General features: G+C 39.3%; 1 protein-coding gene across 1 annotated transcript; it reads right to left on the bottom strand.

Annotated features, from left to right (window-relative positions):
* Positions 1 to 10,567: 10,567 nt before the first annotated feature.
* On the bottom strand, positions 10,568 to 15,195 carry rgra (retinal G protein coupled receptor a). Its single transcript, XM_030069846.1, has 7 exons — positions 15,030 to 15,195; positions 14,518 to 14,674; positions 13,928 to 14,049; positions 13,125 to 13,278; positions 12,261 to 12,378; positions 10,902 to 11,015; positions 10,568 to 10,740 (listed from the first exon to the last, which is right to left on the bottom strand). Exons 1-7 carry the CDS (start codon positions 15,106 to 15,108, stop codon positions 10,597 to 10,599), a joined length of 888 nt encoding a protein of 295 aa, XP_029925706.1. The 5' UTR covers positions 15,109 to 15,195; the 3' UTR covers positions 10,568 to 10,596.
* Between the last annotated feature and the right edge of the window lie 302 nt (positions 15,196 to 15,497).

Below are 15,497 nucleotides of genomic sequence, written 5' to 3'. Positions count from 1 at the left end.
CACCTGTAACACTGTGAGCTATGTAATCATTTCACATCAGCTGGACTGGTTTTGTTGTCCGTGGAAGGAATACACACTGCAGTTAGTTGACTCCCTAGGTGTCCCTCCTCCCATCTTCTACGAGGGCTGTGACGCACAGCCCAGTGCTCTCCAGCATATCCTTTATGGTAATTAAATACAAGACGCCGAGTTCAAACTCCTGTCCTGTCGCCTGCTTCTAATTAAATCATTGCGCCTTTTTACATAATATTAACGGAAATATTAAAGGCACACCGACAAATTGATCAGCATTTTGAATGTTTCAGTCCTAAAATGGGCAGTGGGAAGTGCGCTCTTCCGTCATCATAGAATCATTAACAGTCTTGCAACTTGAACTTTGATTTGCTTTGTTTTAAATGGACTCATCGGTGATGACATGAACTGTTTTAAAAGTGTAATGTGACCTTGTCTTCGTGTTTGTTTAACTAACTACCTCACACAACAATGTAGGCAATAATTTAGGCTATAACACTTGTTGTTTCCTGTGTTTGGTGAGCCGAAGACAAATTTCCATTTCCATTTCCATTTTCTACTCTATTCTACATAAAAGAATTTGATGCTGGTAGCCAGTAGGCTACGCACAGGGCAACACTCGCGGGTTTGTTGACGCGTTACTTGCTGACACAAATATTGATTCGTTTCAGCACCGCGATGTGCTGGACAGCTCCACCAAGTATTAGCGATGTTACAGAGAGCCACAAATCAAATATCCGTTTTTTGAAACAGAAAATCTACCTATATTTTCATGATCACTAACCAGCGTCAGGATCTCTCTTGTCCGGACGCTGGTTTCTTATCTTAAATAACAACAGTCACAACACCACCAGTTTTCGCAGCTGTACAGTGCTCAGAAAGGAAATTCCCTATCAACACTGTTTTTTCTACTATTTGTGAGCGGTGCTCAAGGACAAGATTCAGAATGTAGTTTTCATCACAAGCAACTTTTCGGGATCAATGTCTTATGTAAAAAAAAAAAAAAAAAAAAAAAAAAAAAAGTCACACACACACACACACACACACACACACACACACACACACACCGCATTTCAAAAAAAAAAAAAAAAAAAAAAGATTACTCTGAATACTCTTGTTTTCTTGTTTTTTGGCGACAAGTGAACTGCTTGTTTAGCTGCAGCTTGACAGCGCCATCTCCCGGTTTTGAGCCTGAGCAGCTGTTTCCAGCATTTTCGCTTCACAACCCATCTGCCACTGAAGTGAAATAATTCACCTTTCACTGCAAATTTGATTGTTTCAATAGGTTTCACGAGTCAAGTGGACGTTTCTTGATACAGTGTCATAGTGTAGGCATGATACTGACACTTGTTGCCAGAAAATACTCAGAACCAGTGAAATTATTGGGATCAAGTGGAATTATCTCACTCATGTTTCTTTATTTGATAGTAGAAAGAGACAGGAAAACGTGCTCCCAGTCCAGATGGTAGCCAGCTGAGCCACCAGTAGGCTACACAGCACTGGAAAATGTTGTGACTTGTTTTCAGAGCGCGTGAGACTTCAAGAGTGAAAAGCAAATTTGAATGACTCCTCTGGGCACACAGTCTTGCAGTGCAGGTTGATTAGATGTGAAATGTGAGGCAGTGCAGTACTGACATCTAGTGAAGGAAGAATGAAATGGTCAACACGGAGCTGTGGAGCCTTGTACGAGTACCAGATTCTCTTTAAATGCAGTTTCAAGTGGGAGGGCACACCACGTTGTTTACTAATGTTAGGGATGAGACTGAGGACGTTTAAATGCCTTGAATCTAATGTTTTAATATGACTGAAACACAAAATCAAACGAGTGAAATGCTCTTCTGTTTTGGGTTATGATGGGGGGTAAACAAGTCATCCCGAACCTCTGAGGCATTTCTAAGTTCTGTTCCTTGGAGAGCTGAGTGACATTCATCATTCTTACCACATCCTAACAAGGTGGGATACCTTCCCCTTGAAACTGAAGCTGCATAGTCTGCCATAGTCTGCCTTTAAATCTTTTCTTACATAGAGTGATTTTTTTTAACCAGATGATCAGTATTATATGTGTGGAGAGGAGTACTTACAAAGTGAAACTGCTTATTCTGTAATTCACAGCCAAATCTGCTGTGTTTTAATCCCTCTAGGTCCCTCTAGTAGAGGGATTCTCTGCTGTTTGGTTTTGAGTTTCATCTGTCCAAACTTTGGCCAGTAGATGTCCTCATTTCCATATACATTTCCAATGAGTAACTTCAGTTAAGGTAGCCACCTGATGATACATTCAGGAGAGTATTTTCATGTCATATCTTTAAAGAAAACAAAATTTCCAACCCTGTTTGAACAGAATTCATCAGTGATTGTGCCTGCATCAGAGAAATTCAGCCCATCCGTTTACATCCATAAGGTATGAGTGGGTTAGCTGTTTGGGAGGCCATATATGTACCTTAGGTCAAAAGTAAGTTGTGTTAATTACACAAGTTTTTTTTTTTTTCCTTTTTCCCCCACAGAGAGTTCTGTTTTATTTTCAGATGAAATGTTACATCATGATAGTGAGAGAAAAGCCTCAATAATCACATTTAGTTTGCTCAGTGAATATAATTGTAGAATTTAATCAGAATCACGTGCACACACACACACACACACACACACACACACACACACAGAGAGAGAAACAAAGACACAAGAACAGATGCAGACATAAACACATGCAGGTACACACAGGTTGTATAAATACACACACATCACACACTTTCATCTCTGTCTGTCTGATTCTGCTGAGTGGTTGTTTTGCTGGTGAGCTGTCACTTGGGGGGTAAAATATGTTTGTAATTCGGTGTCCTCTTGGCTGCTGTGAGGGGAGGAGTCACAACCGTCCTCATAACAGGATTGGCTGTGTTAGAGGATCAACATTTTTTGCTGTTTTCCCTGTGATTCTGCTCTGATCTGATTTGAAACCAGGCTCAGGAGATTCAAGATCACCATGTAATCTTATATGCTTGCCAAAGTATTAATTTCTAACGGCCATGCAAAATCACAAACCACTGCAGCCAAATGCACATAGCCTGAACATCAGAGCAGCTGGTTTGGGGTTGAGGTTTGGGGTTGGAATAAGAACACAAAACAGGAGAGATTTTTCCCCTGCCTTTATGCCTTTATTTAAACTTGAGCAAAACAGCTGAGAATTGCTCCCCAGTCTCAGTGATATTCACAGTAGGCCTCAAAAAACAGATACATACACTTGTACATATACACAATATAATATATAAGCCTACATACCTAAATATATGAAACATACAAAATACCTACATACATAGACCAAACATGAATGTACAATGAATTGCCTGCATTCAAATAAATTAATTTAAAACAGTTACAAACTGAGGTAGATGTATTATCTGTGATGATATGTTTATGGCAATGGAAATGAGAGAAGCTTTTCGTGTTATATAAGGCAATATACAGTATGTACTGATAACTTTATGGCAGTCCTTGAAGGTTTTTAAGCAGTCCAGCAATGCTTGGCTTCAGTAATTGTCATCACACAACATGAAAATGCTCCACAGCAGCATTTCTCTGCAGACATCAGCTGTGACACCGAATCGTTTCTGAAATCATTCTAAATGGCAACATACAAGCTGAACAGAGCGAGGGCAGTAAGTCAATACAACAAACAAGACAGGGAAGAAAAGATGACATTGCATCTGTATGTGAAAAGATGAAAAGTTGATTAATAGTGATACATAATCCATGCAGCTGAATGGATTGAAAGCAAAAGATTACATCGTCCCAGTCTGTGAATACAATTCATTAAACAGAAGTGCAGCGCAGTTGCAGCTGCTGTTAACTGGGGAGTTTGATCACTGGTCATATCATCCCTGTGGACCGTTAAATGTCACGCCTATTGTCTGTGGTGGGGGTTTGAAAACTGCATATTTCTAGTTCATGTAGTCAAGAAATGATTGGTTAGCTTTTATATTTTGTACTCAAAAAATCCATAAGAATAAAAAGCTCCCCTGTAAATTGCGAGAGGCAAATCATGTATTTGAGTCGCTTATTATAGATCAGTAATGAGTTTGCTCCAAAGGGCCATGAGCAGAGCCTTTTTGATGAGTTATCTTATAACACCACCATTATGGAGAGTTGTCAGACCCTGCTGTTTATGGTGATGATTTTAATGACATTCGCTGCATAGTGCAAATGTTTTGTTGTGTATTGCCCCAAAACTTTACCATACTGCGTTTTTATTTTTATTTAAATTAGTTTCCTTTTATTTAATTTCCCCCCCAAACACAAGATAGGGCACTGTTATCAAATCAATTCAATCAAATATTTTATAATAATATTACCCATATTAGCCACCCCAGTCTTATCTGGCAGTATGATAGCAGATTTCGAGGCAGAGCCGGTTTTGGCATTAATAATTTTCCAATGAATCATCTGTGGATTGACTGAAGGAGTGGACCAATGTATGACTGAAAGCCCATATTCAAATGATCAACACAAGATTATGGTTATTACAATTTAACTGAGTAATGTGCACATGCACTCTGTGGCCACTTTATCAATTACATCTGTACAATCTAATAAAATCAACTTGTCCACCATAAAGTCTACTTTTATTGATGCCTACATTTTCTGTTACTGTCATTGAGGTGTTTCAAATTCTTTATCGGGAATATCCTCTTGATATGTGCCATCTCATTTTCAAGGAGATCCTCAAGAATGATAATACATTACAAGCACAAAAATTAAAATTCATTTATATGTTTAGCATTGATCTCATAGTTAGTGGTGCTGTTGTACTGGACTGCATTATCCTGAGAGGTGTTTCTAATATTCTGGGCCTCACATTTATATAAACAGGGAGGACAAAAAATTAGAGACACCTCTCAATATAATGTAGTCCAGTACAAGACCTCTGCAAATTACAACCTCAATAATAAACATATAATTAAATTTACACATTCTCCACAATATGAACAAAACCAGAACATAATAAACTTTCTTAAAAATAGAATTTATGGCACAGCTGTTGCATTAAACTGCATTAGATTGTACAGGTGGACCTGATAAAGTGGACACTAAGTGTATATAACTCTAGTCAAACTACATATTTTTAACAGTAATGTTTTGAACACCGCCACTTGTAAAGATTTAGGCAACGTATGTGTGCGTGTGTGTGTGTGTATAAGTCAGGGTGTGAATAGTGTGCACTGCCTACAATATTGTCCACTCTACTGGTCAAAAGTGAATGGTTTAATGAATTAAAACAGAGCGCTTTCTAAAGAGCAGTGACGCACATTCCCATTTTAATCCAGATTACACTGAAACACTAATCCTTAAAAAATACTCTTTCTTAAATCAAATAATATATATGCGTATCTATCTATCTATCTATCTATCTATCTATCTATATATATATATATATATATATAGATAGATAGAGAGAGAGAGAGAGAGAGAGAGAGAGGGAGAGAGAGAGAGAGAGAGAGAGAGAGAGAGATTACATTTGTTGTATACCTTAAAAATGCAATATGTTAAAAATGCAACTGTTAGTTGTGTAAAGATGTGGAATTTAAATGTGTCTACAATATTGTTGCAAATGTATTTGCTTCATGTGAACCATACTTCATTTAAATGACACGTGGTGTGATTTCCCGGGTTCGATGGATTGATTGGAAGCCTCTTCGCACAGCAGCTGTGGTCAGCATTACCATTGATTGTCCCGTAGCTGCTCGACAAGAGCGTCTGTGTGTGTGTGTGTGTGTGTGTGTGTGTGTGTGTGTGTGTGTGTTTGTGTGTGTGGGTGCGCATTTGTGTGTGTGTGTGTGTGTGTGTGTGTGTGTGTGCAGTCTTATGTGGTGGGGGTTACATAATCAGCTTCACATCTGATCAGCAAGAACACTAATCGAGCAAAAGAAAGGCTGGGTGACCTCGGGCAGCAGACTGACATTTCACCTTGTTTTTTGTGCCTTGCTGGGTCTGGGCTTTGGGGTGAAAATGAAGTGTTAGAAACATCATCAGATTCTACCAGGAGTGTGACTTGAATCCACTGGCATAGACCAGGCAGAAAAAACTACACAGTGTTAGTAGAGACCTGTTTTTATTGATCAACAAATTATATTTTTTGCATGACAAAGATGTAGACTTGGGAAAGTGGAGAAAACCAGGGATGGTTGTAACATTTCAGCCAATACCTCCTTGCTTATTTATGTTGTATCCCTCAAATTATGATGTCAACTTCTTACATCTGTATTTTACAAAACTGAGTGGTTTCAAGGAAAAATCAAAGGAAGATAGAAAGGCAGATATTTTGCCTCAAACACAGAGAGGAATGTTGCATGCTACCCCAAAATTAAGCTTGATAATTCTGAAAATTGAATAGTACACAATGTACTATTCACAAAAAAAAGTACTGGCTTTTACACTGAGAACGTTTGAAACTGCATCATCATGATTACATTATTTAAGAGAGTGTTTTTTTTTTTTGTTTTTTTTTTCTGGCAGAGCAGTCACTGCCCTGCTGTAAGGTCTTAACAGTGAAAGGAAAGCAAAAGTTCTTTTTTTTCCAACACCCATGTGTCATGTTGCTGTGTAATCCTCTCAAAAAGCCCATATGAAAAGTTCATTGGTTGACCAGACGTAATCCTCAGTGAACTCTAAGTACCTGAATATGTTTGAGTGTACTTCTACTTTGTAGAGGAAAAGCTGATGAAAAGAAGCACAGAAAATCAATAAAAACAGACAAATTATGGTCTCCTGCCAGAGATTTAGATTCAAAGTATGGCATAATCCAGCAGTTTTCAGATTTGACCTCAAAACCATGTGCAAATCTCTGAACAGTGTTCAATAAAAACATTTCTCCCATGACGTATCATTTTAAGGTAATAATTAACATCTGTGATGAAAGAAAGCCACCGCAGATGTTCATAAAAACAAGCTCCCCCATCACATCAAGTATTCAGTGTGATATTCTCATTACATATGCTTCCCAGTTAAACACTGAACCATTATCGATGACCTTTTCAGTATAAATAAATAAATAAATTGATAAACAACGTGCATGAACAACATACAACAAACAAGAGCGTTAGTGTAGTTAACTTCACTGCAGTGGCTGAGCTGCTGATGCTGATGCCTTGCTGTTTTTATCCCTAAGCATATAATAATAATAATACTGTACATTGCCATAAAACAATAAGGTAAAGACACATGATGTCATCTAAGTGAAATAATAGCTGCAAAGAATGAAAACAAATGGGTTTTCATTTTATGTTGAATTCATTCTTAGAATGTATTTATTTTAAAATGTTCTTTAAAACCAAGAAAAAGATATTTAGGAAACAGAGGGTCAGTAGAAATCATTCGTTGCTGGCAGCGGATAATGTTTGTCTTCAGTGGTTGAGGAAATGTCACACTGAACCCTCCCACCAGATGACAGCTCCATATGTCCGTCAGTGTCTGGGGACTTCAGCTGAATCGGAAGTGCAACCAGAAGCAGCAGGTTTTGATTTTCTTGCCATCAAGGGTTTTTTTGTGCTAAGGCTGTTTATGTATATGATTTGCAATTAAAATGCCTATAGTTCCTTATTGTAGGAAATTTCACCCTTATTGCAGCTGTCATGACATCTCAAAAGTGTGAGCAGGGTTTTCATGCAGATGGTTGAATTAGCTGGAGTGAATGAGAGCGATGCTGCTGAAACTGGGGCTGGTTTGCCCACTGCACATGTGTTGTTGCTGCATTATTATGCAACAGCCCAGGCCACTGGGAGACAACAGGCTCTCATCAATTAATCTGCTTAGCATCACCAACTGCGAGCTTCTACTGTACAGTATGTTGCCACCATACAGTATCTGTATACAGTGTTACAGTATCTTTATTTTGTACTAATACCACGCTTTAGTTGTGCTGGCATGCATCTGTGTTATTTGAACTGACATCTCACAAGTTATGTGACATTTTCTAAAGTGTCTGAATCAGAAAGCAGGTGACGAGTAAGACAGGTGAGGGTCAAAGCATGCCTAAGCCTGTAACTGTGGTTAAATTATAAAGGCACAGTGGTGGAAAGAGTACCAGAAATTTCTACTGTAATATAAATATTGTTACTGTAATGATATTTTACTTAAAAGTAAAAGTATTACTGTTAAAATCTACTGAGGTAAAAATAACTCATTTAAAATGTACAAAGTTCAAACCACAATCTTTTAGCTGAAAACTTGGAAATTTTTACTTGGCCCAAAAAAGTAAAGACAGGTTACTCTTTTAATCTTTGTTGACTGCCCTTTCACTATGAAAGGCCACATAGTACAATATTTCAGCAAAAATGTATGTAAGTAAAAGTAAAATTACTAACTTCTAAAAATACTTAAAAAGTACAAGTACACAAAAAAGATACTTAGTTACAGGAGTATGAGTAAAGGTAATCAGTTACTGTCACCCTTGAAAAGAAGAGAGTCCATAGACAGAATGTGGTTCCACAAAAAGCTTTAATCATTTATATCTTAATCAAAAAGTTTGACATATCTATATGTTTTTTGTGCTTTTAGTGTTTTTATTATTATTATTATTATTGTTATTATTTTGAATGTTCAGACAAGTTGTGCAGGATCACTTTCTATACACCACAAACAAACAATGAAATGACAAAAAATCTGGAATTTTGTAAACGGTAAACCATAAACAGCTAGATTCGCAAACCATAAACATTAACATGGGGGAAAATGCAGACTTTACAGCTTTTCCTACAGATAAATAGCAACACAAATGACTTGATCATTTACAGAGTATTTCACATTTTAAGGTAAAATTCATTTTTCTACCAATGCATCTGAGCTTGTAACTTCTGGAGCCCAGCTTTCCCTACACACTAATCTTTACAGATCTCTTGAACTATTTATCCATTTACAAAGGGGAGTAAGGGTGTGAATGGGTCTGTGTTCGTGCTATTGAGGGATTTTGTCATCATGATGTCACAAATCACATGCATGCGACACTGTATGACTGCCAGAGTTGGGATTTCTACTTGTTTCCCTGGGTAGAATGTAATTAAAAGTGTTGCCACTTTCCATTTGAGGTACATGGCTCCTGCAATATTATTCAACATTTTATAATGTCACTCTGCTCTGACCCCTAGTCTGATCAAGTGTGTTATATGTTTAAAACACTATATTCTTATGTTATATGACATGATATCCTACATTAAAACAGTGCCACAACAATGGCCAACTTGGTTTTTAAAACCTACTGTAAGTATGCTGATTATATGATAACCAGTATGTTGTTATGTATTGTTTAACCCCACGGTCAGACAATAACTTTCACAGAGCAAGTATGAAAACTCTGAGGTAATTCTGTGAGGCAACAGGTGTAGAGTTCGTAAAATTCACATTCTTTGTTTCATGCTGTGCATAAGTTGAAAAGGTAAATGAAGCAGATGGGCCTCAGTCTCTGTCACAGCGGGGATTTCATCGACAGTGATAATAGCAGCCAAACTCTTCCCCTAATTGAATAGCAAGCCCAATGTTTGATAAACCCCATTTCAGTCATTATAACTCTGCCATGTACAGGAACAATAACTCTAGTATCTGCCTTTCATTTGACTGCTCAGTGACAATCAGAAGACAGAATGAATTTTCTCTTTGATAAGAAGATGTGAAGGCAAGAAGAAGCACATCCAATAAGTCTTGCACAGCTACTTTGCAAAGTCTAAGAGCTTGCTCTGGGGGCAGTGCACTGATGAATGGTCCTCTTGTTTGGAGGCTTAGTGCAGTTATACCTTACTAACCACACTGACTTCATTCACAGCCTTACAGTATGATGGGACATGGGATGACTGACAGAGTGATGACTGACAGAGACGACATGGCTGCCTCTAGGCAGTCGAGGCGCTGGGCAGTAGACAAGTTATGTCACATGGACATGTGGCCTGAATACTTTCTATAGCTCTCTCTACACACTAAATATGCTGGCATTTTAAATGTTATCTAGATCTGCTTGAGCTTGAAGCTTCACACTTTAATCTTTGCATTACTATTTGCCTCAAACAGGAAACTGACTGTATATTTGCAAAACATGGATGTTGTGGTATTTGTCTACATTAAACAAAACATATCCTAAACTGGAGTCAACAGAAAAATCATCCTTACTTGATAACAAATACTGTGCTAATTTCTACAGAGGCCAAAGCAAATTAAAAAAAATCCATGTTATTGCAGAAGTGGTCATTGTAAGCCCCATATTTTACTGCATGCTCAAATGTTAGTGTTATATGCTGCACCAATGATCCAGAGCAACTGTTTGCAAAATTTAACATTTTGTTCACTTTTCAAGGAGCGAGAACATGCCAGACAGGGTTTAGTCATTTGTAATTTGGTGATACAATATCAGATAAATCAGTTGTTGTTGACAGTTTTTTTTTTTTTTTTTTAAAGAATTCATAGTTGGCCACTGCTGAAATGATAGACAGTAGGGGGACAATGGCTTTCCACTGTACAAGATACAACACATGCACGTACACTTACACAGAAACATCTAAGTACCTGTGAGAAACCACCAGGACAGTGAGTGTGTGTAATTATTACATGCTTAGTTTATTTGGACTTGTTCTCAATTTGAGGCACTTCAATCTTTTCCCCGGTGAGGAACTGCCAGATGCCTCCTCTGTAGTTCTCATTTCCCAAGGCGTACAGGAACACGTTGAAGGTGGGAGAGGTCTTGGCCAGGATAGGAGCAATCTGCAGAAAGAGAGGGTTGTCAAAGCTTGAAAGACCTCAAACAGGGCAGCTTAGACGAGAAATAGGGTTTCAGGGACAATGTATATATTGATAAATATAGATATATATGTGGCAGTACAGGAGAAGAGGTATTTGCATGTGTATGTAATTGTTATCCTCACCATCCTGAGCTTTGGAGAGACCAGGTTGGCATTCTCCACAGCGGCATAGAAAGCCAGGACGCCGTAGGGGCCCCAGCAGAACAGCATGGTCTTGAGAGGAGTGTTAGCGTTGAACTACAGAGGGGTGGGGAGAGATCAAGTGAGGGAGAGCAGAGGGGATAAAGGGAAAGCATGAAATTGGAGAAAAGACAGAACAAGAACAGCTTGTTAGTATTTCCACACAAAGAGCGGAAGACAGAAAAATGCCTTGTGTCATGAGGTTCACTTGCATATCAGCGGGCAAGTCACAAGCCTAGGATAATGGTCTGGAAAAAAAAAAAACAGTGTCTGTGTGTTAAGTTCAACTTAGAAACAGCTAGCGAATGGAAAGGCAGTTTGCCCTAATCCAGGGTTCAAAGTAGGTATTATTTTAAATTATAGAGCACATAAATAGAACATAGAAACCTGATTTTTTTTTTTTTTTCGTCTTGATCAGTCACAGAAATACTTTTGGAACTTTGAAGTAGTTCTTTACTTTTCCATTCAAGCTCCAGTTTTCCACCATGGGGCACAAGGCCAATTTTATCTCCCATTAATATTAAGGTGTTAACGTCATGCGCTTGACATAATGGTCTGTGTGTGACTGTAATTTATTTAAAGATTATGTAATTGTATAGTTCTAGGGGAGAGCTCGGTGCTTGGTGCAGGCTTTGTGCTTCTAATAAAAGTGTCTCTGGCCTGCTCAGCTGACTGTGAATAATGGGCTTATGCAACATATAGTGAAGCAACTTGATTCAACCCCTGAGGATTTCCACTATTGTACCTACTATTCAGAAGTACATTGTCCTTTTTACATCACACAAACTACTAGCCGCATTCCCAACTGAGGCGCTGAGCCCTTTCCCTCTGGCTGTGACCTATATACGTCATAACATACATGGTCCGCATTCACAGTAACAAAAAACAGACGGCTCATAACCGCAGGGAAGCTGTCGCATGTTATGAAGGAATGAAACCAATGTCAATGTAAGGAGAGCTCCTATGATCCCTTCAAAAGAGAAAAAAAAGGCTTATGTGTAACAATATGTTATGGTGATCCTGCTGCACTCCTGAATTCTGTCTCTTGGATTTATTTGCATATTCTCTCAGCTTTGCCATTACATGTGCAGTCAGGTATGGACTTAGAGCAGCAGAGCCAAAACTGATCCCAGAGCTGGTCTGCCTCCATAGAAACACCAAACTTGACACTGCACTCATCTCTTTATATGTGTATATGTGTTTTAAGTGTGTTTGTGTGCATCTCTTTTCATATACAGTGAAATTATTGCTGGTGAAGACATCCATTTCCTGTGTGATGTAATTTACAGATAGTTTACTTACCCTGGGGTTTCCGGTCTTCTTGAATTTCTGGGCAATGGCCTGGTAAGAGGACATGACAACAAACACCTGGATGGCCATGTTGAAGATGCTCATGGGGATCAGGAAGGACACATAGTTCCTGTTGAGGAGAGGCATGAGGAGATTGCTGAAAACTGTCTCAAAAAGATGCACTGCACATAACAGTTGAGGCTTGGTTTAAATTAGGATGAGGACCCTGAAGAAGACTTTTGGTCGATATGCATAGGTCTGTCAGTTGCCTTGCTCCAATAAATTCACTAATTTTTTTTTTTTTTTTTTTTTTTTTTTTTTTTACCTGAAGACGGAGTGCCTCCGTTTCCTTTTTTCCTTGGTTGTCTGCACTCTTTACAAAAAGTATAGGACTTCCTTGGCTTATGTTTGAGATTTAAATTAGGATGTTTTAGGCTCACCTGACAAAAGCTGTGGAACAAGTGTGTAACTTATCACTGAGTCAGCTGATGATGAGAGCCATGTAGACTCAGCAGTCAAATTGCATACTTTTTTTTTTTTTTTTTACCTATTTTATCATTTAGCTGTTTCGTTCAACCTTATTATCTTTGATAATATTTTTGATTTAATTTAAATACATTTCTAAAATGTTTTTCAATTTGTGTGAACTGAAAATGGAACTGAATACATATTCCAAGTTTTTTAAATAAGTAGGGTTTAATGGATCCTCAACTTAAATCAACCTGTGGCAATTTTAATGGCGCACTTTTAAAGCGCTTAGAACAGAAATAAATCTATATTCATGTTGATTTGTTATTTGATGCAGTGATCTGTGTTGTGCTATTTTATGTAGTGTTGTGTTTGTGAGTGTGTGTACTGTATGTGTGTGTGTGTTACCTGTCTCCCTTGCTGTAGTCCAGAGTGCAGCAGGTCCTGAGTGGCTCATAGTCATATTCTCCCCAGCCGATGAGGGGCATGGCAGACCAGAAGGCAGTGAACAGCCAGATAAATATAGACAGAGTGATGGCGCTGCTCCACTGTAGTTTGGTCCCTGCGGAGCACAGAGACATAAGACCACGATGAAGGATAGTGTTTATTGTCTTTGACACCCACTGACAATAAGTGGAGAAATGATTTACAGCTTAGCTTCATGTCAAACATTCATGTTATATTGTTCTCAGTCTGTTAAAGACTAAAGTGCAAAGCAACACCTCAGTTGTCAGCGGCTCTGACATGTTAATAGAAGAGTGATGGCTCGAAATGATGTGAGAACTACAACTAAAGGTGTTAGTCAGTTCCTCCTGCTCTTTGGTCATGCTGTCTGTTATGGCCTGAAATGGTAATTAGACTTAATAACTGCTAAACTAATTCTGAATGCTTGTTTTTTTTTTTTTATGAATATTTAATGGGGCATTCTGTCAATAAACATCTGGGGAAAAGAATGCACTACAGCCGCCACATTTAACGATAATAGTCACTTGCTGACCAGCTGGCCTGTTAGGATGGCTAGAGAGCTTAGAAGCAGCTGTGGACAAAGAACTAAAGCCTTTTGTGTGTAGGTTTGTTTTTGTGTGTCTGTGTGTGTCCCTGTGTAAGCACAGGTGCACAAATGTATGGTGAAGAGGGATTGGAATGTATGTTTTTGCTATTGTTGTTATACTTCCTGCGCGTTCCTGTGTGTTTGCTGCAATGGAACTTACTTGTGCAGTACTGGTGATATCTGTCCCATGCAATGGCGGCGATGAAGTGGATGCTGGCGAGCGCTGTCGCAAAGCCCTGGAAACCGTGAGTCTGGCATCCATCAGAGCCATACGGCCAGTACCTGAAGACAGAGTGAGTGTTCATAAATTAGTTATTCATCCGTCCTTAATGAAAATGATCTAATCTTAACCTAGTCATTAGAACAGAGCCTCTTTGCAGTATCTTTCATTGTCTGTGGCCAGCTGCATTCAAAAGTGATTGAGGAGAACCTGGTGCAACACAATAATCCCTGAACTCATGAACGTCAAGAAAATCATCTCTCATCCCCTGATTATGGCTTGAAAATCCTCTATCTCTGCACATCATGGCATAGGCTTACTGTGACACTGACTGCCCCCCCACCCCCCACCCCATAGCAACACACTATAGGCCTGGCTTCATTGATCATCCAACTCCATAGAGAAAGCCTATCGATATGTTACAGAATAAATAGATAATATTGATGATGATGTTGGGTCCATTCCATTTTATTTGGCAACGCCTATGATTGAAAATTCATAGGAGGCAATAGGCTTGTTATGTCACTCACCTCAGGAAGCTGGAGAAAGCGGCAATGGTGGCGTTCATGGAGATGCCCATATCAGCCAGTGCCAAGCTGAATACTAGGTAATTACTGGGGGTCCGCAGTTCTCTGACTTTGAGGAAAGCAACCACTGTGACCGCATTTAGGAAGAATCCGAGCAGACCTTTGGAAGATAACACAATTTACACACACATGATGAATAGAGTGGCGTGCGACAATGAACGGAATTCGGTGCGCACGGCAACGCTTGCGCAACGTGCAGCTCCGTGACAGCTCCGGGGTGAGAGAAAACATGCTGTTCTTTAAACCTCGGCACACAATATTTTCTCAGACTGCCAAACGTCAGTGAGGAAAACGGGTGAGTAAAATGAAAATCTACCAATCCCTCGTCCCGCAACAGCTCGATTACAATGACCGAGGCGCTTTGGGTCGTGTCATAGGTTAGGTTACACACAGCGGGCGGAACCAGCGTAGTTTTTGGCTGAATTCCAGCACAAAAGGGAAAAAAAATCACTCACCCTCCACCAGCAGACAAGATCCCAGGGAGAACACATCAAACTCGGAGAAGCCCTCCGGTAAAGGATAAGATGAGACCATCCTGAAGGCGATTTGACACAACAAAGTGCAGCAATCACAGACCACTCACTCCTCACTATCCGCTCGTTTTGATATGCCTCAGTGTGACTCAAGGAAGCCCGTTTTTAAAGGGGCATTTCACGTGAAAAGCATGCACGTAATTATGTAAAGCCCCCCTCTCTTTCGCCCCAATCCCTGCAAGAATGTCTTAATGAACATAACAACACAACCCGCAACGCCTAATACGCATTTACCCGCCGCAACAGAAAAAGCCTCAATTAGTTACACAACATAGCCTTTGTGTCTGTGAGCCCACCACCCCGGTGAGGATGCTGCTGCTGATGTAAAGCCACGGCACGTTTGATGCAACCACTTGTGCCTGTGTCGCTTTAAGAAGACAACAGGTGTCT

The sequence above is a fragment of the Myripristis murdjan genome, chromosome 15, assembly GCF_902150065.1.
Source record: "Myripristis murdjan chromosome 15, fMyrMur1.1, whole genome shotgun sequence".
Lineage (NCBI taxonomy): Eukaryota > Metazoa > Chordata > Actinopteri > Holocentriformes > Holocentridae > Myripristis > Myripristis murdjan.
This window is presented reverse-complemented; position numbering and strand designations above follow the sequence as displayed.

Bases quoted from the DNA above. Each gene is read 5' to 3' on its own strand.
- rgra (XM_030069846.1), bottom strand. From the start codon at position 15,108: ATGGTCTCATCTTATCCTTTACCGGAGGGCTTCTCCGAGTTTGATGTG. The intron at 12,379-13,124 runs GTAACACACACA...TCTCCTCAACAG, and splicing joins GACTACAGCAAGGGAGACAG to GAACTATGTGTCCTTCCTGA. The intron at 11,016-12,260 runs GTAAGTAAACTA...ACCCCTCTGTAG, and splicing joins AGAAGACCGGAAACCCCAGG to TTCAACGCTAACACTCCTCT.